Below are 24,863 nucleotides of genomic sequence, written 5' to 3' on the forward strand. Positions count from 1 at the left end.
CTGATGATGATGATATAATCACAAAATAACAGAAGGAATGGCAAACAGTGTTTTGACAAACGTTATTGGAATTAATAATTCTGTGTAAAATGCAACACCTGTACAACTCATCCAATTTGTCAGCTGGCTGTTTGTGCACCTTCCAGTTGATCACATAATCCGTATTTTTCTCCCATCTCCCCTTTCACCTCTTGTCAAAACATAAACTACCACCCAAGTACTTTTAATACTTAGTGAGGAGAGACACTACAATCATCAGATACACTAAATCACTATGTAGCTATAAGTGACTCTGGAGGTGAACTCGTGCTTCCCCAATAGTGTTAATGAGCAGATATATTAATGACATATCAGTTTGGGGCTGATGTATTACGCAAACCAGCTGGTGATGTGACCCCCACGTACCCAGGACCTGAAGGTATTGGATTGTGAGATGTAATTGGGGCTCTTGTGAGCTATCCCCCCGGTTGCGGTGCAGTGTGTCAACCCAAGAATTGTAACTAAGGAAGTGTCCCGAGGACATTTCCTCATCCCCTATCAGCAGCTCGTGGCAGGGAAGTGTACTATCTCAATACAAACCATCAAGCTTATGGAGGCCCACCGCATGCCAGGCCATTAGTTCTGCTGCTGAAGTGACTGCATGAAGTCTGGGTGTTCTAAGCAGCAGGATGGCAGGGGCATAGGGTGTAGTAAGCTTAATGAGATATAGACTTTGATGAAAACTTAGATATGCCACTCGCTGTAATATAGGGCAAGTCCGAGGCACCATAGTGCATGGGTGAAGCAAGTGGAGGAGGAGGGCTCCAGAGAACAGACATTCACTCTTGTTGTTCAAAAATTATATCATTTTTGTGGATAGTGTTATGGTCAGTTTCTCCGGGTTCTTTTTCAAATAGCCTTTTTCAAAACGATGAATTGCTGGGATATTCTCAGAGCCATAAGCCTCATTCATAAGTTTTAGAGCTAATGCTAGCTTGAAGACTACTCTTAAAGCTGTTTTTGGAAAAAAGATCGAAATAGTAACTTCATAATATGTCCGGGCAGCATCATCTTTAAAAGATTCACCAAGGGACTCAACATAGGAAGTCTAAAGTAAGATTTATTTATGCTTGCTTAAAAATCGTTCTCTTATGCTTGTGTTTATCAACTATATCCCATTCTATTTGTTGTAAAGGTAATGGTGCAATCATCCACACAGTAAATTCAACCTTCTCTCTTATCAAACACCATTCTGGATATGTTTGTTTCCCCGATCATTGCATCAATTTGACTCTTTAATATTGGAAAGAAACCAATTTGGTCTGTGTTCAAGTTTCTCCATTAGAAGCATTTAACACAGTTGACCATACAGAGTTGGCAGCCAGCAGATGAGTGCTTTCAGAAAGAGCTTAATATTGAGGGTTGAGCTCAGAGATTAGTCACATTTTTTCAGTACTGAGAGACCATCCAGTTGAGGTGGTCACCTAGTTTTAAACCTAGGATTAGGAGTTTTTCAACCGAATTCAAATGAACTCAGTTTTTCAGTGGATTCAGACTGAGAAAGGTCTAGTCCCATCCGTGTTTGGATATTAGACAGTAATGGGTGACGCACATTCCATGGCAGTGACTTTGACATACTTGTGTCATTGCTGTATTGATAGAATTAAATGCCAAGATCATCTAATATGATACTTCCAAGTTCCATCCACTGGTTTAAGAGTGGATGGCCTGTGTTGATCTCCGAGGAACTCCATATAGGCAAAGAGGCAGATGCAAGATAGACTCATTTACCTTGACTTGCTGGTTGACTTCTGTAACAGAGATCAGAACAGCTCCAATAACCTCAAAGCAAGTTTCCAGGGCTGTCTACTAGAAGGTTGCAGTCCATAGCATCAAAAACTACAGAGAGGCCTTGTAAAGCAAGCAAGCACGAACAATCACCGTCTGTCATTTGAAGGTATAATCACAAACGTTCAGGCTGGCTGTCTCATTACCATGTCAAACTCGAAATTCCGATGAGTAGTCCCAATTAGGTTATTTACTGAGAAGAAATCTTTGAGCTCCCATGCTTGCTACTTTCCACCATTTTAACCTGCGATTGATCTGAAGTTACTTATGTCGTCAAGACAACACTGGGCTTCCTTAGTAGGAACTGTGTGACTTTTTTTTTTCTTTAGCTGAAACGCCCTCTATTTGAGCAACTTGTAATGTTTTACCACTGGGGTATAAAGTGCTGGCCCACTATTTCAGTTAATGTGGCTCAGTTTCAGTTAGCAGAAAACTTGAATGGTTTGGAGACGTATATCAGATAATATCAGGGCGATCCTACCATTGACTGACTAGTACCTTGCACTCTAACTTGGTTTATACCTGCGCAATGAAGTGTTTCCGCTCCTTGCAACTTTCTGTTACCTACCGCTTGGAACGCATAACACTCTAGTTTCTTCACTTTAGGATTGTTGTTGAACTGTTTGAAAGGAGTGCTCAGTTGAGGTAAGTTTATTTTTTCTCAGTCCTGTTTTTGGCAGGCAATAGTTTTGGAATGATGTGGGTATAGGCGATGAGTTTAGTACCAATGTTGTTGAGAGTGGCTGAGATGGAGAGGTTTTAGGAGCTAATAGGTGAACTATTGTCTTCAGTAGTGATTTTACTTTGGTCATCGTTTCGAATATTAATGTTACAGTAAAAGAGAGCCTCAGGATAACTCCTACCTATGACTTTAGGGAATAGTCATTAAATACATTGTGTTAAATCGTCAGGTCAGAAAAACTGTATCAGTTTTTAACATGCGCTTGACATTCCGAAATGATCTGTGATCCGATATTTCATATTGGAGTTAAGGTAGATGTGTTCAAGTTTCTCGTTCCAACATGGAAATTAACAGGGCTGTGGGTTTCTTACAGGCCATTTTTGCAGTGGAAATCAGGGGACTTGCATGGAAGCAGAGAGAACAAGCACTGGCGTTGCCAATAGGTTTCGCATTTGGAAAGTTGGAGCTATTGGTTTTGTAAATGACATTTTATATTTATAGATTGTTATTGACAATGCCAATAACGATATATAAATATAAAATGTCATTTACAAAACCAATAGCTCCAACTTTCCTACTGCGAGACCTATTGGCAACGCCAGTGCTTGTTTACTGAAGAGGAGAGATGCGTGGGCAGAGAGGAGCCTGTGTGAACGTGCGGCGGAGATCAAAGAAAACGCTAACACCCATATGGAGAGGAAGGGGGGTGAGTTGAATGCGTGTGGCAACCAAGGGAGAGCGCGGCGCACGCTGGAGAGGGAGGGGGTGGGCTGCCTGGCGAGTTCAATGCGTGTGGCAACAGTGGTAGCAAATGGAAGCACTTTTGTGGCAACAGTGGTAGCAAATGGAAGCCCTTCATACTGTTCAGCTCAATTAAAGAAGCATCCAAACCCTGAGTGAGCTGTTCCGCCTGGCACTGGAAAACAGAGAGATGCATATGTCGAGGCATAATGCTGAAAAAACAATCTGCCGAAGGTCACACCGAGTGCCAGCTCCTTCATTGGGAATTCAGGACAAAAGTGCGAAAAATACGAAGGCCCTGGTCCGAGCTCTGCACGGCATGTCGGCCTTTCATCCAGACGAGGGTGATAAATGACGTCTCATTAAATTGGGTAATGGCAGGAACATCTTTGTTACAGCGGAAGAAACCACAGCCACAGGCTCACCAGCTAGAGATCACGTAATGAACACAATTTCATCCTCACAGAGGATGAGATTAGAACTTGATGTCACAATATTGCTTCTGGTCTCGGATTTGCCAAAACACTCTAATCATTTGAGTGGAAATGATTAATAAAAATATAGTAACACGAACATAGGTTCTCAGAAGAACATCACAATTCCAGCGTGGCAACGGGTCTTCGTTATAGTTAGTTTGACAAAACAAAACGTAAAGTTTAAAAAAATAATAGTTAAACGTAAACTGTCAGCGAGGAAAGTAAATACTTTGAAGAAGGGCAGACAAAAACATTTTCCGCCCAGAGGACATAAGTTACTAAAATATAAAAGTCTGAAATAACTTGAGTGCTGGTAAAGACCAGACAGAGCTTGATTACGTTTGGAAGGTAAATTACTTTTTGAGGGCCGAAGTAGCTCCGTCGGTTTCAAATGCCAGAAATAAAATGAATATTTCTAAAGGCCAGTGGTAACTCGTTTACTTCTGGTTGGCTCGGTGAGTTAAGCAATAGATTAGGGCATTTGGTGCGACCTGCAGGCCCGGGTCCGAGCTCTGCACGGCATGTCGGCCTTTCATCCAGACGTGAGAGAAGTGTAATTGGGGGGAGGAGAAGTGAGGCCTAGGGGAGAGTGGTGGTGAGAGGGGAGAGTGGTGAGAGTTGAGGAGAGAGTCAGGCCTGGAGAGAGTGAGGAGAGGGGTGAGTGAGGAGAGGGGTGAGTGAGGAGAGGGGAGAGAGGCGAGAGAGAGGTGAGTTAGGAGAGAGAGAGGGATTGGAGAGGGAGTGTAGTGGTGAGAGGGTAGAGTGTTGAGTGGTGAGAGAGGAGGTGGGGAGAGGAGAGGGGTGGGTGAGGAGAGGAGAGAGAGGAGTGAGTGAGGAGAGAGTGGGATTTGAGAGAGGGAGGGGGGAGAGGAGAGGGGAGAGAGGAGTGAGTGAGGAGTGGGATTTGAGAGAGGGAGGGGAGAGTGGTGAGAGAGAAGGGGATAAAGGGGAGAGAGTGAGGGGTGAGTGGGAAGAGAGGGAGGAGGGGAGGTTGAGGTTGAGGAGAGAGGGAAGATGGGAGGGGGAGAGGGGCTCACTTGCAACAGAAGAGCTACCTTACTCACTGGCACCAGAAATGGAACATTATTTAGATACAGCAGAAATTGCATATATGATCACATGCACAAGAAATGTCACTCTGACTCACATGCATCAACAAGAAACATACAAAGTAATGCTAAATGTATGCATTAAGGTGGTGAAAACATTAATAAACTGGCTTGTTATGTCGCTACCAAAATAGTGAGACACCATTGTTTCACTACAAAAAGATATAGGTGACACTACCATTTTCTTTACTCTCGAGTGAAGAAGAAAATGAAAAAGTAGATATTACAAGTTGCCATCACCAATTTGCCTACTGTTCCTGTGTGATCAATAGTGCTCTAAGCATGCTACAGTGCCACCATGCCAAGATGAACTGCACCCAAGAACTAAAGTGAACTCAAAAAAAACGAAAAAAGACAAAGGAACCACCTACTTGACACACAACTATCGTCGTATGCCTGGTGCAATACAAACAACCCAAAAAAAAAGAGAAGCCAGCCAAACGTACAAATGTCGTCTGTAAAGTATGCAGCCACTGGATAAGCATGCTTGTGGGGACTGGGAGGAAGGGTGACGAGACGCAGGCCCTGCAGTGAATAATTAGGGGAGGAGAGATGCCGGCCTGAGGCAGAGCGCATGCTGGGGGAAGGAGGCTGGGCTGCCTTTGATGTGGTGATGTCTCGGGGAACTACCAGTGTCAAACACTTCCAACCCCCAGACATCCACACAAGCTGCGGTGCCAGTTTTCTCTTCCTCTGTGTGTGTGGAGGGCACAGATGGGCTAGCTGTGGAAGGCTGTGTCTTCATCCTCTGCAAGTATGTAATTACGGTTTACTGCAACTTAAGTGACATGCAGTGGTCCACGCCCCACTTGGAAGGCTCTTCAGTATAAGTGCAGCAGCTCTACTGTGAAGCGCTTTTCCTGTTCAGTAAAAAGGTGTTGCAGTCCTGCTGGGAAGTGCGTGTACTGTTGAGTGTAAGTGCAGCAGCCCTGCTGCGAAGTGCTTGTACTGTTCATTATAAGCGCAGAAGTCCTACTGCGAAGTAATTGTACTGTTCTGTGTGTGCAGCCGCCCTGCAGTGAAGTGCTTGTAGTGCAGTCGAAAGGACGAGCCCTAATAAAGAATACAAATATGTGCTCTTTGGTGAGGGAGGGAGTTAAAGCACGGCAGGACTGTCGAGTCATGGCCTGCGGCCGTGAAACGTGAAGTGATTAATTAGGGGAGGAGAACTTTGCAGAGGCCGGCCGAGCGGGGGAAGCCTGCGGGAGGGAAGCTGATGCCTTTGATGTGGGGAGGGAGATGCGCGTGCTTGTGTGGTCACGTGGTGACTGACTCACATGCACTGTGAAGAAACGCCAGTGGTTTCACGAGTCGGATCAAGCCCTTGAATTTTCGCCTATTACATTCGCAAGCGAATGATGATAGGCGAAACCTAAAAAGCATGACCGTGATAAAAGGGAACTGGAGGAGAAAATGATTTGTAGTTTTTAAGAGGATAGCATGAGTGGAATCACATGACTCTGGAGAGAACATACACAGATCACATAGGTAATCTGAAGCAGAGGAGCAAACATTAATAAGTTGTACTGAACAAATTCTTAACACAACAAGAAGGGAACCAGTAGTGCATAGATAATGTCTAGCCTAGATACAGTGATGCAGGAATCAGCTTAGTGAACACCACTGGTCACTAAGCTGAGGCAATTGGCATACAACGTTTTTCCTCTTGCACACCGATAAAAAACAAAAAACAAAAAATCCCATGAAATAAGTCTTTGAAGAAGGGTATCATGCCAGATACAGACAGAGGAACAGAGCCACATAGTAGGCCTGAAGTATGGGCCTGTTGACGGCCCATGATTCTATGAGGCTTTAAAAATATTGTCATCAAATAGATCTTACGTTGAAGAATAAAACCATCTCCTACAATGATGCACGATCTTTAAACTGGAGGAGTACCTGTGCACCAATCTATTTGAAAGAGTCATTCATCTGATGTAGCTTTGATTTTATCTATGTTGCTCCTTTAGCAATATCTGACCAGACAAAGAAATGCATCTTCCTACTACGACGGGAACTGTGAGTTTGGGCACCGCAAATAAACTGCCTGAAAGAAATTGACAGGCACTTCTGGATAGTTCTCGGTTTTGGCATGCCAGGATAAGGTCTTAATCGGATCATCTAGGTACAATATATCTTATTTTTCTAATCCCATTCCTGCCACTTTATAAATGCTAGAAAGTCATTAACCAATGGGTCGTTCAAACAGGTGCCATGGTTTCTTCGCATGAAACCCTAGATTTCACCGACACAAGCCATTCTCAAGTCACTGGGTGCCATTGGGACACTGTCATGCCTAACAAGTTTAACTCTCTTTTCATGGCTTGAAGTTCCTTTCTCCTTTGTTGCATTGCCCGAGGCAAATATGGATTTTCTTATTCCTTCAAAACAGTCCCTTGCTGCCACTTTCATCAGGTATCCTCTTTGACTTATGGAGCCCCGATAAACAATGATGTTTCTCCTGCCATCTGGGTTGACCCCACTTTGGTATACTCTGGTATTGTAGTCGCTTGCTTAATTTCGAAAGGTATGGACAGGGTACCCCCCCATTTACGACCTTTTGGAATAACTCTTGCTATGCTAACCTGACGTACTCTACCTCTAATGTAGGCAGGACTACCAGCACACACTCTATCATTGATCTTGCTGCATTTTCCAGGGAATCACATTAGTAGACAAATTTCATCATGACCGTGATAGTACATTATTGAAATCATGAGCCTCTTGCTACACTGCCACTGTTGCTTTTAAGGTCTCGTTCACCTGTGTCCTCTCTGTCATGAACTTTCGCCACTGCCTCACCCATGGCAGTGTATTTACCCACTATTTCTCTTGTAGTGTTCTTCCGGTCTTGCATTAGCTCAAACTTTATCGAATCATTCTGAGTCATGTTAGAAAGATGTGTCTCCACAGGGTGTCCAAAACCGATTCGGCTATATTCTCTCAAAAATCCCTGCCCATGTGCTGCAGAGTACAGTGTAACCAAAAAGCAGAAAAAAGTCACGTGTATAACAAGTCCTTGTTTTAGTCCTGTGATCCATTATGCTGAGTTGAGCAGGAACCCAGAATGGAAAAGCACCAAACCAATCAAATCCATCTGTTGTAGTCGCCCCACTAACACACCCCGACATTCCTGTTTTCGAGGGCACTCCCAAGTAACAGGAAAATATGCAATGGGAGTGCTACAAATTTTTACTAGCTGGGGCCCTTTCCGGGTATATCCTGTCTAGTTTCGGTTATCTCCATTTGTGGAGATGATCGTCTGGACAGAGTCTTGTTCTGCCAGCAACGTGAAAAATGTATTTACAAGAGATCCTTTTGAGACCCTATAAGGCTAATAATCTTCTTTTTTTCTTTTGATAAAAATATTTAGTAGAATGTTTAACATTATATATACATAAAAATAAATGCAAAAGTGTTAAACGAGACCAATTTAAATAGGTGTATTTCCAGACAGCTGGTAGTATAATAATAATACATGGAAGTAAGAGTCTGAAAAAGATTCAGTTACACTGTTGGGGCAGGGCAGAACAAAATGAGACACAAATCCAGAACCGGTAATACAAATAATGGGAACAGAGAATTAATTAGTAGTTGCAAAACACTCAGTTGACATCTTAGATTTATAGATACCTTTTTCTAATAGAGCAGGTTCCGCCATTTTGATTAACCAAATGTTAATCTTCAGATGTTTGGAGGCTTTCCAGTTTTTCAGAACAATTTGTATTGTGGCCATTAGAAATTCATGTAACGTGGTTTGCTTGATTTTTGTTGGCTCTTATTTCACGTTAACATTAAACATTAGTTGCCTGTTTGAGAATACAGTATTGATGGGAAATTGCATGTAATCCTATACATCCCAGGCAAATTCCTGGTTCAAACCAACACTTCCCATCCCAATGGGGACCAGTGTATTCACTGCATTATTTTCTTTGGCGCTAACCCTTTAGGAATATTATCTCTCACTTTTGCACCACATTGTAATTATCTCAACCAGCCTTTTTCTCCAATCTCACATTCCAACTCCGTTTTCGAATATTTTATTTATGGAAAATAGATTACCCTTTATTAGGAACTTTTACGTATATGAGCACAACATTTTCTTGATCTATAAACCAGCTTTCAGAACTATAGCCTGTACAGGTGAGCTCCCTGCTTTTGTTGACAGATGTATGTTGACCATTTTGTCATACATTATAAGGGAGTCCAGTAATTCCATAATTCCCTTTGATTAAGATTGCCTCATTTTCAATTCTTGATCAGATCACATTTTTCTTTCTTTGGACCTCATCTGATTGCTTGTGATCATAATTGAACTTAATCTTGTTTTTTGTACTTAAAAAGAGGACTAATCTCCTCGTTGGAGAACTGGTAAGTTTTAGCTGTCACTGACCAATGTCTTGTAAATAAACGCAACCTAAAAAGTCCTGTCTATTATTGTTTAGAAAGAGAAAAATAGTTTTGCAGCGTGAATCTTTCTGGATTCACTATGCTGTGCATTATTCCGCGGTCTAGTGGTTGGGTCCGGAATCGTAGTGTTTTCTTTGTTTTTTTTCCTTCTTTTTTCGTAGCCCCGGTGGGCGTCGACGTCCCACCTTTGGTGTACTTCCTGTGACGTCGGCACGCTTCCTGCGGAAGCTCCCACCTTTGGGCGCCATCTTCAGATTCTTTTTTCCGCCGTTGGGTCTGAATCGTTCCCGAAGGGACTCCAGAGTTTTGGAGAGAAGAAAACGCAGAAAAGACGATTTTTGCAGGAAAATCAAGCGAAGAAGACGAGGAACAACCCAATCGAACACGGACTGCGAAGGAGAAGGGGAACTTCGACGTCCAATGGAGGATGCGCGCACAGGGGACCCCCTGAGCACCAGAAATGTACAGGACACCATTTAAATTCTGCCGTAACTGCCATCACAAGTAATCGCAGAAGGACCCGCACCCGGTTTGCAACCTCTGCCTACCGGTCGACCACGAGAGCAAGGACTGCAACGCCTGTTCCGCCTTCATGCCGAAGACTCTCCGGGTTCGAGAGCGTCAGAGACGAGCCAATTACAGCATGCAAGGGAAGGGCCAACCACCGTCCCTTCGAGACCTGGGGCTATCAAGCGACGAGGAGGACTACGACGCCGAAGAAGACAACGGCTACATGGTCGTAGAGACCGATAAGAAGACTTCAAAGGAGGTAGGAGAGTCGACGACCCCAAACCCCCTAAAAGACCCCCGTAGGTCTGAGCAAGACTCTCGAAAAACGGAGTCAAAGTCCTCGAACGGAGCACTGGTGCCGAATCCCGCCGAAACCTCGACGGCCGCAGATGCATCCAGGCGCAAGCAGCACAGCGGATCCTTAGATAAGGACTCCCAGGTGGCTAAGACCGGCGAAAAGCCAAGGTCGTCTAAGAACGTCGCCGAAAAGGAGCGTTTGTCTTCAAAAGACAAAGACCCGAAGGGCGCCTCGGTGTCGACCAGGGATCCGAAACCCTTCTCGACGTCAAAGAGATCGGCTGCACACTTCGACGCCGAACAGGCGGCCGAAATGGAAAGGAAGAAAAGACGGCTCGAAGCAGAGATGGATAACATCCTGCAGAGGAAAAGGGAATTCGATGAAAGAATGAAAGGCTTCGCGATTCTGCCGAAACAGAAGACGGTAATCGTCGAATTGGAAGAGGAGGACGACTTCGAGGCCGAACAGCCGCCGAAAAGTCCTGAGAACCTGGACCAAGCAGAGGAGGAAGCCTCCTACTATGAGGAGGAGGGCGACGACGATCGACGAACGATCCTCGGCTCAATATCCTCAGGGACACAGGACCTGGAGTGGCAGGACCTAGACGCCGAAAATCCAGAAGAAGGCGTAGACTCGTACCCTTCGAGGCCTTTGCCGCCAGACGACATTGGGGCCTACAATATCACTGTCGAAAATGCGGCAGCAGCTTTTGCAGTTCAGCTGGAGGAGGAGAAGCCGAAGGCAGACTTCCTCTTGGAGACCCTGCTCCCCACACTAACTAGGAGCCAGTATCTCCCCATGCTGGACAGTGTCATGGCCCAAGGGAGAGAGGCGTTCAAAGAACCGGCAATTTGCAGGTCAGTGACGCCGCGGACAGAAAAGAAGTACACGCACTCCTCTAAGGATCCTCCATACATCAGAGGATCGGTGACGGCAGACTCCATCATTGCGGCGACCGCCAGAGAAAGGGCTAATATGTCAGCAACAACAGGGCCACCACCAGACAAGGAAAGCAGGAGGATGGACCTAACAGGGAGGAAGATAGAGAGAAATGCGGCAATGCACTGGCGCATGGCAAACTAACGCCCTGCTAAACAGACACCAGTACCAGATTCTGGATGAAATCGGGCAGCTGCTCAAACATCTACCAGATGAGTACCAACAGAGGGCGACACACCTCGTCGAAGAGGAAAAAAATGTGGCAAACTCTTACCTTAAGACAGCCTTGGACGGTGCCGACACGTCCAGCAGGCTGATGATGTTGGGAATAACGGAAAGGAGACAGGCCTGGCTCAGGATATCAGGTTTCAAACCGGAGGTGCAGAACAACATCCTAAACACCCCGTTCAATGGGGAGGCACTGTTTGGGGCACCAATGGATGAAAAACTCACCCAACTCAAAAAGGAGAAGGAAACAGCAAGGTCCATGGGGGCCTTACAGTTCAGGGACACAAAAAGGGGTACTCCATCTCGGAGGCCAAACGGAAGAGGAGGAAACCAGCCAGGAACGTCACACCAGACCTTCCAGCAGTCCAACCAAGGGGACAGCAAAACACAACAAGGGCATCAGAAACAAACCTGGCACTACCAGCAATGGGGCCAGTCCTTTCACGGGAAGGCGACCGGACGTGGACCGAATAAAAGAGGGGGCCACCAACCCACCTCAAAGTGACTTCCACACGCACTGCGTACCCACCCACACAACACCTCCCGGGGTGGAGCACGACAAAACAAAGACCGGATTACACGGACAGAACACCAACGACAATCAAACACCAGTAGGAGGCAGGCTAAGTCACTTCTTCAAGCAATGGAAGACGATAACAACGGACAAGTGGATACTCAACATCATCCAGTTCGGATATTGCATAGAACTGGAAAGGACACCGCCAAACAGGAGACCAAAGAGAAGGGCGTAGTCAGGAAGAGACCTGGAGCTACTTTTTAAGCGGAAGAACTCCTCCAAAAGGAGGCCATCGAACCAGTACCTTACAGAGAAAGGAACAGGGGAGTATACTCAACATACTTCCTGGTTCCAAAGGTGGACGACACACTGAGACCCATCCTGGACCTAAGGTTCTTAAACAAGTACGTAAGAACACAGAAGTTCAAAATGACATCCCTGCAGGAGGTCATTCCTCAGCTAAGAGACGGAGACTTCATGGTCACCATAGACCTCAAAGATGCCTACCTGCATATCCCAATGAACAGGCGGCACAAACACCTACTGAGATTTGCCATCAACAAACATCACTACCAGTTCACAGCCCTGGCGTTCGGACTAAAATCTGCCCCAAGGGTTTTTACAAAGTGCCTCACTGCAGTGGCAGCACACCTAAGGAGGGAAGGGATACATGTATACCCTTACCTAGATGACTGGCTAATAAAGGCAAGTTCACACAGAGCATGCATGGAACATGCTAAGCGCGTAACAAGTACACTGATGGACCTGGGATTCTCCATTCACTGGGGGAAATCCTCAATGGAACCAGAGCAAGTAAAAATCTTCCTGGGTGCACAGATCGACACTATACAGAGCAGGGTGTGGCCCAGCGACAAGAGGGCACTGGCCCTATTGAAGGGGACACACCTCTACCAGAAGGGGCGAGCTCTGACAGTGAGGCCAGCGAGCAAGATCATGGGCATGATGGCCTCCTGCATACATCTGGTCCTAAATGTACGGCTCCACATGAGACCATTCCAGGAATGGCTACAAGAACAACTGTCACAAGCTACAGGAAGTTGGGAAGATCTAGTGGTTGTAACGCATGCAGTGCAGGAGGAGATGTCGTGGTGGAACAAGGAGGACATAACAGAAGGGAAGCCTTTAACACCACCGACCCCAACAGTGACCATCACCACAACTAGCTAAGGTGATATGGGCCATACCGCTAAAGATAGACCTGCTAGCCATACACCTACCAGGGAAGGACAATGTGGAAGCAGACTGGCTCAGCAGGCAGACATCGGCATCCCATGACCCTGATCCTGGTGGCACCACAGTGGGCCAGGCAGAGCTGGTACTCACAGTTAATGGAAATGGCACAGGGTGCACCCCACAGGTTCGGGAAAAGGAAAGACTTACTCTCCATGTAAGGCGGAGAAGTCCTACATCCAGAGCAAGAAAGTCTCAGTTTAGCGGCGTGGCTCATGAAGACTTAGAGTTTCCGCACCTAAAGCTACCTGAGAGCACCCTGAGGGTACTACGAGAGGCAAGAAGACCTAGCACACGACAGTGCTATGCGGCGAAATGGAAGAGATTTACACTATGGTGCCACAAGAAAAAGCTACACAAGAAGAGGACAAGAGAATCAACGGTGCTGAGATATCTCGCGCACCTGCGGAAGGAAAACCTAAGCTCATCCTCGCTTAGAGTGCACCTTGCGGCGATAGTAGCCTTCACAAGGGGAGAAACGGGGAAGAGCCTCTTTACATCACAGATAGTGAAAAGATTCCTATAAGGGGCAAAGAGGATCGCACCTCCAAAAAGGATGCCACCGCCGGCATGGAACCTCAATTTAGTGCTAACAGAGCTCATGAAGGCGCCCTTTGAGCCGCTTCATAGGGCATCACTACAAATGCTAACTATGAAAACAGCCTTTTTGGTGGCAATCACCTCGCTGCGCAGGGTGAGCGAACTACAGGCCCTAACACTACAAGAACCCTACATCCAAATACACAATGATAGGGTGGTAATGAGAACTGACCCACACTTTATGCCAAAGGTGGATTCAAGGTTCCACATCAACCAGACAATACAAATACCAAGCTTCTTTCAGAAGTCAACAACAAGCGCAGAGAGGGCACTGCACACACTGGACGCTAGAAGGGCAGTAATGCACTACATAGAAAGGACCAAGGAGCACAGGAAAACAAAGCAGTTCTTTGTGTCCTTCGCAACCAGTAACAAAGGTAACAATCGCACGATGGGGGGGAGGAGCCAAGATGGCGATCGGAACGGTCGCATAACCGCCTCGCTCCGTGATCTCTTCCTCCCCGCCACCTATCCTGTATTTGATCCTGCTCGGGGTGTTCCGAATTTGGTCACTGAGGAAGAGCCTTCACTTACCATCCTTTTCCGGGGCTCTGGCGTGCAGTGATTCCGGCGTTCTGCCCTGGTCACTTTGTTGGCCTTCCCGGCCCTGACGCCGGGGCCTCGAGTGCTATGCCTGCCCGGAGATGATCGGAGTGCCGGCGGTCCGGAACCGGTGGAGAGACCCGATGGTGGGAGCCTGAGAGCCGCGGGCCGGGACCCCTGGGGCAGACCCGCCCCCGCTGGTGGGCCGCCCCGCATGTCCGTTCGCCTACCGGCCCGAAGAAGAGAAGCCGCGCTGTCCGGCACCCCTCAAGTGAGAAACCCACTCCTGTTGTTAGTCCCGCCCGGGATCCGGTGCTGGGCTCCCCCCGAGTGCTGTGGGGAGCACGCCTGTTCTTCTGGTGACTCTCCTTTCTCCGCCGAGCGCCATCCGCCGCGGTTTGGCGGTGAGCCCTGGGGCCGCCGGTGCTCCTGATGGACTTGGAAGAACCTGCGGCGATGGCGGAGGGTGCTGTACTTAAGATGGCGGATGGCCCCTCGGGGTGTCTTTCTCCTGGAGACAGGGAGGTTGCCGCATTTGCTTTCTCCAGCCCTCGTTTGGTTTGGGCGGCCCCTACTCGGAGTGCTATCTGGTTTGCCCTGTCTGCTCTGCGGATCGACCTGTCCTTGAAATGTCGAGCCTTGGAGTTGCGGATAGCTGCCATGGTGGCTCCGCCATTTTGTGACGAAGTGTCCTCTCCCCAAATTGTACTGCCTGAAACTTCGCCGGCGGCTGTGCTGGGATCTCCGGCTGGGTGCTCGATTCTATGGGATCTAGCGGACCCGGTACCGATGCTGCAGTGCTTTCTACATCCTGTTTTCTTTGCTTCGTGCTGGACAGCCCAGATACTGTGCTTGACCACGTGGATCTTTGAGGAACTTTTGCATTCTGACTGTTGCCGAGTTCTCCTGGTTGCTTCTAGTTTGCCGGGACGTTGTTTTGCGGAGATCCCACCGGCTTTTCTTGACTGGTATGGACCCATTGTGTTCTGCTGTTTTTTGGCTGTGGCGGGGTTGGGAAGCTCGACTCTTCATAAAAGTGGACAGGGGTGATCGTGCCCGGATGTCTGTGGGACCCTTTTTACATGGCATCTCCGGGCCTCGTTATTCTGGATGGTTCCTGTTTACATCCTGGTGTAGGCTTTTCTTGACTCTCCTTTTCGACCTCGATTAGTGCATTATTGTTGCGGGGGGGGTAGTGTTTTATGTCTCGGTCGCTGGCTCCTCTCCTCTCTCTTTCTTCCTTTTATTCTCCTTCCTTTTCTTATTCCCCTCTCTTTCTTCGTTATAATTCCCTTTCTCTTTTTCTATATTTCGGGTGACTCTGGGCGACAGGCACGCTGTTTAGTGGGGTAGGCCGTAGCCATTACAGTGATGTAGGGTGGGGGGGGGTGTTTGTTATTTTAGTTTGTTTTATTCTATGGCCCCTTTTTTGCCTTTTCCAGGGGGTGGGCTATGTCCCTTGGTGTTTACTCCTCTGTTTCGCTAGCGTCTGCACTTTCTCCTTTTTCGGGGCGGGTGGGCTGTACGTGTGGCGTCCACTTTATTTGTATGCTGGTATTCTTCCTCTATTCTGCACCTGGTATGGGCGTGTGAGGTCTTTGGGCTTTGCCCTACTGTGGTCGTCTGCTTGCGTGGGGGGCTATTTCCCTCCCGTCCCCCCCCCCCCCCCTTCTTTTCTGTATATGTTGCATGACGCGCTGGTAGATATGGTTGCTGCCTCCTTTATATAATGTAAAATGAAACCTCTTTTATCCTGGCGCTGGCGATGTAACGACTTTATTTGCATCCATCCTGTATTTACCCTATCGTATACATTGCTTTGTTATTTTGATTCTCCTGACTTTGCGGTCGGCCCCTGTGGTTGTAGGCCAGCGCTTGTACTTATACGTGTCTCTCAATAAAGGTTTTAAAAAAAAAAAAAAAAAACTATCGCACGATGGATTGCACGGACCATACAATTATGCCACAAACAGGCAGGTCAAGAGCTAGCAGAGGGGACACAAGCCCACTCTACTAGGAAGAAGGGAGCAACAATAGCCTTCCTGGCCAACTCACCCATTCAAGACATATGCCTGGTGGCAACATGGGCTTCAGTGCACATGTTCACTAAGCACTACTGCGTGGATATACAGATGAACAAAGAAGCACAAGTAGGACAAATGGTGCTTCAACATATATTCAACAACCAACGCTCATCTTCCACCCAGCCGCCACAACAATAAAAAAACCGCTACAAAGTCTATGCACAGCATAGTGAATCCAGAAAGATTCACACTGCAAAACGAATAGTTTCTTGCCTGTCTGTGTAGTTTTGCAGCTTGAAGATCTTTCTGGATTTACTACCGAACCCACCCACCTCCACCAGAAAGATGAGGCTGGAGAAGAAGGTGGTTATACAAGGACAAAACAGAAAACCGACACCTTGAAAGACAAGCGGGGAAAAGGTTACTTACTTGAAAAAATACAGAAGGAATTGCCAAAGGATTCACAAACGGAACAATCCAAGAAAAAAAGAATCCAAAGACGGCGCCCAAAGGTGGGAGCTTCCGCAGGAAGCATGCCGACGTCACAGGAAGTACACCAAAGGTGAGACGTCGACGCCCACCTGGGCTACGGAAAAAAACAAAGAAAAGACTACGATTCCGGACCCAACCACTAGACCGCAGAATAATACACAGCATAGTGAATCCAGAAAGATCTTCAAGCTGCAAAACTACACTGACGGGTAAGAAACTATTCGTTTCTATGCCCAGGGCCCATGTGTACTCTGTTTACTTTCCAGAGGACCCTGGTGACTTCAGGAGGTCGTTGTGGGCAGTGATGCCCTGTTATGTGGGTAAAGGATCAGGAAAGCCCTCTCACTTGAGGCCCTCCTCTTCTACTCTATGGATCGTCATGTTCAGACTCTTCAGCCAAGAAGAGTTAACCAGTTTCTTTGAAAGTCGTGTAGGGGACCGTTTATTGCACCCAACAAAAACATCCCAAAGTACATCAAAGGCGTGATTCAATTCTTCATCCACAAACTCCAGCAGGAAAACCCAATAACATTTTTTTAAACTCTTCATATTTGCTGCATGCATGATCATCCTTTGCAAAGAAAAGGTCTAGTCGAACAATAACAAAAAAACAAATCCACGTACCTCTGCTGCTGGTATTTCAGAGTTGTTTAAAATGCTTATCCAGACTGAAAGATGTTTTTGCAAAGGACAATTTACAGACGGAATGACACACACACTTTTGTTTGTTGTTCTTTTACTTGTATTTAAAATAATTATTGTGTTTGTGTTCCTTCCTGTAGGTAGCTCGTTGCTGCTTCTGCTGCACGCCTGATGGAGATGGTAATAATTTTTCTTAACCTAGAAAGAAGGGTGGCGGTTTATTGTAGTGCCTATTTCACGATTAAATAATGAAATGTTAAACAGTAGGTGACCACTAGAGTATTTTATTTGTTCTATGCAGCTGACAACGAATTTTGTAAACCAGGCCGGGGAGGTCAGCAAGTGGTGTATGATGAGAGAAAAACCACGATCTACAGCTACACATACTTCCACTTTGTGTTTTTCTTGGGCTCTTTGTATGTAATGATGACCGTAACCAACTGGTTCCAGTAAGTAACGCACATTTTATTGTGAGAGCTTGAAATGAAAAAGTAATGCAGTGTTCACTGTTGATTATCGTGTTTCTGCCAGAGTTAAGCTGCAATTTACTTCTCAATCTTCAATAGTCTTTGACAATCCACGTGTTTTGTTGGCATTGTGCCAGATTTACAAAATACTAAGTTAAAGTCAGACACCTGATCACACAGCGTGTCTCCTACATTTGGAACAGATTGAACATTAACTCTGATCCATGTCACTTCATAGTATTAGGTGATGTGAAATTAACTCCAATGAGCTGACAACCAGTCACTAAGACAATAAAAACTTGAGAGAGTAATCCTACCACAAACAATATGGAGCCAGCTTATGATATTTACATCAGCTCCTCCTCCTCTTCTAAAATGACACCTTCCTATTTGGATGGTAAGTGCAGCTGGTTATCCCCTTCACTCCAAATGCAGCCTCATCTTGTTGCCTCTAGCATCTAATGTACACTCTTCTCTCCTCTTCCGTGTCTTTTAAGACTCCTTCAATGCCACTCCTGCTCGTGATGGTTAAAAGTCCCCCTTTCCTCTTACACTTTTTACTAACAGTCCTCCCACTCCGGCATACTCGGTTTCCCATTTTTTCGACCTGGCTGTTGAAATGTCAATGCACTGGAACTGCAACTTGCTTGATTCTTTAGTGTAATTATCTTCTTTTTATCATGTTGTTTTATGTATAGAACCATACCCCAATTGGTGTCAACCCTTATACCTTTCATGGAGATAAAGCTTAGTAGAGAACACTGTGTTTAAATGCAGCAGCTATAAAGAAATATGGCAAAAGACGTTCAGTAGAAAGACCCTGCAGACTTTAGTAAATAATAACTGTAACTGTGGAAGCCTTCAATTGAAAACTAGATACAGTGTGGAATACGGATGCTAGAGACCACACTGAAGCAATTGAGTTGGGCTGCAGCATACCCTACGAGGAGTTAAGGTGTTTGGAAGATATCTGGCCAGAAAACCCATCTAGCCTATGGAAAAATGTTAAAGTAACTGACTTTAAGTGTCCAGACAACCCCCATGATTCATTCATATGAATGGCTTTTGTCTATTTTCCTCCTACTGCTCAACGGGGGATGGTGCTTTAGGTTAGTGAAGCTTGTAGGCAGAGGTATTGCTGGTTGGAACGGCAGTCCAGGGGTGGGAGCCACGATGGAAGGAGGGTAGGGGTGCAATCTGAGACAAAGTTGGGGCTTTCAATCATGTTTTATGAGAGACTATAAATAACACTGTTTTTTTGTTATTTTTCTAGTTACGACCATGCTGTGATTGAAAAATTGTTCCACGGTAACTGGTCTACCTTCTGGATTAAAATCTCTTCCTGCTGGGTGTGCATCGCTCTCTACTTGTGGACTCTCATAGCACCACTCTGTTGCCGAAACAGGGAGTTTCTAGCCTAACTTAGGTTGGGCAGCTGCAGTCCTGAAATTTTACTCCAGCTGTTACAAAGCTAACGCTCTGGTGGACACTTTAGATGGGAACATGGTTACTCAACCAGATTGGTTAAAGTATACAAGATTACCTAGATGTTATTTAAATGCCAGTCTTTGGAAGCTTTTAAGCCATTGTTCTTGCACCTAGCAAGCCGTGATGGACTCTACGACACATTTACATGAAAAATAGAAGTCTGACCAATACTGGCTTTCTATTGGCAGAACAAGCCAATTCCAACTTTGTGCATCGCTCACTCAGTGGGAGCAAGAATCTTTGTCTTATTCTTTTTGTTGATGTATTATTTAACTTATCTTTCTGGCCTATTTGGAGAAATGTACCAGCTGCCTTGTCCAATTTTGTTCTCTTCAGCCTTGTCCAATTTTGTTCTCTTCAGTCGTCCCCTACCTTTGCAACTTTTGAACAACTGGTAATATATTTAGTTATCAGGAAGCACTACATGGAAATAGTTTAAAATATATATTATTTACAACAGGTTTTTATTGTCCCTAAAAATGCATAATCTGATGGTGCCCAGAGCATTTCAGGACTTCAAATTCAAGGAATATTCTACCTCTGTGAAAGTGGAATTTTAAAAAATAATAGCAAATTTGAGCTTTCTGGACAAAGTCAATATTGTCTTTTTAGGACGGTTTCAGGTGTTCCACATATGACCCTCTTTCGTTTTTAAAGTCCTTAGTGTTCTTTGAGAAAAACAATCAGTGTTGATCTAAAATTTACCCTGGTAACGCTATTTCTTCCTTAAAGTATGCGTTTACAATGGCTTTGAGGTAAGTGGCAAAGGAAGTGTGTGCTTCACCAACCAAAATCTGTTACATACAATGCTAAGCCATATTTACCATTTGATTTCTTTACATGATGACATTAGAGTTGGAAACGTCATTAGAGCGATCAATCTTTTCCTCACCAGTATATTATGAAAGTGAGGTGTAAAAGCAAACTTGCAGATTTGACTAGTTCTGGATTGGTTCATATACATATTCTGGGTAGGTAATTAATCCTAATAGAAAGAAACATAGTTAAAATTTTCTTTTAAAAGTCCAAAAGCCCGGCAATTGAATTTTCACTCTGAGTAAACCTAACTTTTTTATGCTTCCTGGATATGCAAGATATGCAAGTTCCTTTTTTGTTCTTTAAAGTTAAAATGTCATCACTGTCTTCATCTTGAAACCTGAATACTTGAATTTCTTAACTTTTGATTTTCTTTTAAGTCATTTGAGTGAACATCAACAGAATTTTCAATTTAATTTACATATGGAGAAATGGCAGTAAACTTGCCTTTTGAAAATACCTCTTAATGTTCCAGCATGCAACAACTTCAGTGTTTGCCTATAAGGAACCAAAGTCAAAATTATTCATTTTTTGTTCTTTAAGTAATTATTTTCAGATTTTACAAGAGATCACTATAGCTTAAGATTTCTCTTTAAAAAAAACACAACAGAAGAAGCAGCCAATGGCCAGTGCCGAATAATAGGGACTTTACCCTAATATTTTTTATAGTTAATAGGCAAATGAAGATTTTGGAATAATACGGAAGAGTTAAGTGCCCACCACTGATCACAGGTATGATTCCTGGGCAGGGGCAAGTCAGCCTTTCACCCTTCATTAATTAATAATGAAGACCATTGAGAATACTTATTGATTAAGCATAATGTGTCCTGTCACTTTGTGGTTTGCGTTCAAACTAATCTACAATAATGTCTTGTTTTAGTCTACAGAAGTAGAAGATACTTTATTTGCATTTATAGGACTCAGTGGAAAGACATTTTGAAGTAACAACGATATCCAATTGGGGATTTCATTCATAAAATTTACTTACCAGTATAGGTTTTATAATGGGGTCATGCATCCATCCTTGCATACCCTATACTTTAATATCGTTATAATTGGTACAGGCTATGAAACTTGTGTTATTGGCGAATTGGTGGGGCACAGAGGTTAGCAAGTTAACAGGAAGTTGTTCAGTAGTTTACTGTTCCATACCTTTCTCATGGCTCAGTCATAAAGGTGCGTATTTTCTCTCACTGCAGAGCAGTGAAACTGGCAAGGACTGCAGCCTTTTTGTGAGGTCACAACTAATGCCTACTTTTTACTAGGTCACATCTGAATCTGATTAAGGCACAACTAATCACAGAGAAAGTTTTGTGAATCCCTTCTGTAAATTCAGGATAATTTCACACCTAATACAGTAGTGATGAAACACAACTACCCACAAGAAGTATTTTTGTGAATCACTCATTCTCCTAGATAGCAATGAATTGCCCACATTATTGGTAGGGTAGGAAAAATGTAAGCCCCTCAACAAGTTCCGTTCAAGTATACAAAAGCCATAAAAACATGGCTGCTGCACAGTAGACTGTAGCGATGTGTTTCCTCCAGTTGGTTGGGTGGTCAGAGTCCCATTCATAATTTATTAATGCTCCCCTTTACTTGGGCAATATTCAGTTTGGTCAGTGGGCCCTCATTTGTTATGTGCAATTGTATTCTACAAAATAGTTTTTCCTCTGATCTTCCATAAAAATATTTGTTGTCCATAGAGGGGAGACATTGTGCGACTTTGAGTCAAATATTAAAATAATTAGTGAGTTAATTCACTCAGAAACCTTGTAAGATCGGTCGGTGTCATAACTGAAATACTGGCTGCCAAGGGTATTGACTGGTTACCCTCATGGGTGATAAGCTGCGCTATATAAATATACAAACATGTGGCACCTGAACATGCTCTTTATGTATATAGATTAGTGCTAAAGAAATGAATGCAGTTTGTATCTAAACTTCCTTGCTCTGGTAATCGTATGGTCCGCAGACTATGCATTTTTGTTGACAAAATTTAATGCAGTTGTATGTGGTTTAACTCCATTTCCTGTTTCCTCCACAAATGACTTTTTGTTTTTTAAGGCTGTGACCTAATTCTTGAATTGCTGTCCTAATTTATTGTACCCGAATTTAAAGTGAATTACTTGAGACACTGTATGTAAAGAAGATAGTGGGCCATTCTGTGATTGCAATGTAACATGTCAGATGACTTGCATTTTCCTCTTATTCAACATAGCGCTTCCTCTAAATGGTAGCCTTCGCCCCCCATTCCAGAATTTGTACTTTCTATCTTTCTATGCATCCCTGTTGTTTAATCCTGTGTGTTTGAGACTGGATGTTGCTGTATGGTGCCCATACATGTTTGTATACGTGTGTTGGTGTATATATCATATCCTGGTATAAATGCATTAAGGGGCTCTGATGACATGTAGGGGTTTTAGTGACCCATAGCATTGAGACCAACCGCTGAGTTGTTTGTGGATCTCGCCAGAATCCCAAAATGGTGTTTATATGCACAATCATTGTTTTCATTTTAATAAATGGGAGGGGTGGCTTTTTTTAAGCCATTGCTCTCTGTGCAATAACAGATGCCGACCATGGTTTCATAAAGTCTGTGGAAGGAGTTCTCTAGATAAGGTTCAATCCTCATTCTATTTATAAGGGCATGCTTTAGTAGCTTGTAACTTTGACCCTCTTTTGAGCAATATGTACAAACTTTTCCACTGTGATTAAATGTGAAGATTGTTCAGAGGCGGGAGCAAAAGACGTTATTAATGGTATTATGAGCAACAAAAATAGGTAAATGAAGGAAAAACACCCGTACGTTTCTGCTGATATATTCTTTATCCCTTGCCTCCCCTCGTGTCTTGATTATGCGAAAGCAATTTCTTGATAAAGGGCTGAGTCCAACAGTGCAGCCCCTAGAGCATCATGTGGATTGTTTGCTTACTACTAAGGATATCCTAAACATGCACTGTTACAAGGGAAGCATGTCACTCTTCCTCAGCGTTGTGTGTTAGAGATTTGTTTGTGCTCATTGGTGAATGTTTTGTGAAAATGACTGGAAGAATATGTGGTATTAGCTGCTGTGTCGTGACCATATGTTGAACAACATGTTACATTTTGTATGCACGATTTATTTGGTGTCCAATATTGCAAAGTTGTACGTATGAATGCATTTGTGTGGCTAAATTCTGAGAAGATACATTTGTAGTTGCTGTTCTCTATGGTATATTCTGAATGGAAGCAGGATTGTGCAAACATTGGTGCTTGCTGGGGGTGGCAGGGAGATGGTAGAGAATGACCAATTCCGGATTTGTGGATAACCAGAGAATTTGGCTGAAATCTACCTGTTTAACCTTGCTTCTATCCCATCACCCTGTTATCCATGGACCAACATAGCTCAACCATGCTCTAAAGCATTTCTCTTGTCTATAGTGCCTTGATCAAATCTTATTTTGAGGAACTTGTTCCTTTATGGAATCAGATTGGGTTTTACATTTGTTTTTGCTTCAGTTAATTTTTTTCTGTTGTAAACTTAACCTGTTCTTCTCACTGCCTTGTTACAAGTGGGATTTTTTAAACTCGTGTTACAAATCATGCCATTAACGTTTTGTTACCAAGAATTTGTGGAGCAATGAACAAGAAACCTAAAGGCCTTTGGAATTTTTTTTTTTTACTGCTCTGAGGGCTAGAATGCAGTTTAATAAGCTCAAAAAAACACTAGAACACTGTTGAAAGTTACAAATGTGACAGTTGTTTGCAGTGTACATTGTCGACAAATCAATAAATGTGTTTTTTAGAATCCTGACTCAATGATTCTTCAGAATCTTCCCTGCAGAATATAGTTATCTTATTGTTTGCAGATGTCATAATGTCAGTTTTGGAATTTGATACATAGAAGTGGTTAATGTTCGACTATGTGAATGAATGAAATTAATTTTATAAATCTCGCACATTCCCGAGGGTGTCGTAGCGCTGAAAATGTCTGTCGTTATGGTATCATTCATACATATGGTGCTTAGCACAGGACGCCCTTGGCACTGGAAAATGGGCCGTACTCTGGGCCATTTCTGTAATAGTGCAGGAGGTGCAATGGGCGCAAGGGGCCACTGTACCCCAGTTTTGGCTGGCTAATGCTATCAAGGGTAGGAGCGCCTATTTTCCTTCAAAACGTTATGTCCCTGGAAAACTTGCTATGCCACTCATACCACTAGTAAGATAAACTGAAGTTCACAATACGTAATGACATAGATTGGTTTCATGGAGAATTGAATATCTGACTAGCTGTTAAAGCAGTCAGTTTTTGATGCCCGAGTGTGCATGCCTCATCCTTGAGAACCGAGCTGGTAGAAACCATGGTGTATGACAAGCTATTCATGTCAACTTTACTCACCAGAAGTGCAAATTTCCTGGCACTTGGTAGCCTAAACAGATTGAACAACATTGGGTGCCTGGACTCCCTCAGCCAAATAATGTATGGATGTCAGTGCCTGTGGCTGTTTTTCAACGAAAGTATCACAGGGCAAGGATGTAGGGAACAGACGCTTGTTCCTCGCTGAAACCAACCAGCTTATACAACCCACTTTACTTACTTGGCCAACGCAATGTCAACTCTCAACACCCCTATCGTAAAAGCCAAAAACCTGTGCACACATAAATCAAAAACAGTATTCATATTCAATACAATAGGGCAAAAGAAGTACGCCACAAGTGTGCTTGTTTCATTTAATGCTTATTTGCATAAAGGCCAGCCAGCCGACACGTGCCGATACGGGGTCAAGGAGGACGTCCTCCTTGACCCCGTATCGGCACGTA

General features: G+C 44.4%; 1 protein-coding gene across 1 annotated transcript in view; it reads left to right on the plus strand.

Annotated features, from left to right (window-relative positions):
* Positions 1–23,856, plus strand: part of SERINC5 (serine incorporator 5) — a 260,829-nt gene extending 236,973 nt beyond the window's left edge. The window contains exons 10-12 of the mRNA XM_078675198.1: positions 17,430–17,469; positions 17,591–17,738; positions 19,030–23,856. Coding sequence (XP_078531324.1) covers positions 17,430–17,469; positions 17,591–17,738; positions 19,030–19,177 — 336 coding nt within the window. The 3' untranslated portion in view covers positions 19,178–23,856. The remainder of the gene's footprint in view (positions 1–17,429; positions 17,470–17,590; positions 17,739–19,029) is intronic.
* Positions 23,857–24,863: the final 1,007 nt, after the last annotated feature.

Source organism: Lissotriton helveticus, chromosome 2_1, assembly GCF_964261635.1.
Source record: "Lissotriton helveticus chromosome 2_1, aLisHel1.1, whole genome shotgun sequence".
Taxonomy (NCBI): Eukaryota; Metazoa; Chordata; class Amphibia; order Caudata; family Salamandridae; genus Lissotriton; species Lissotriton helveticus.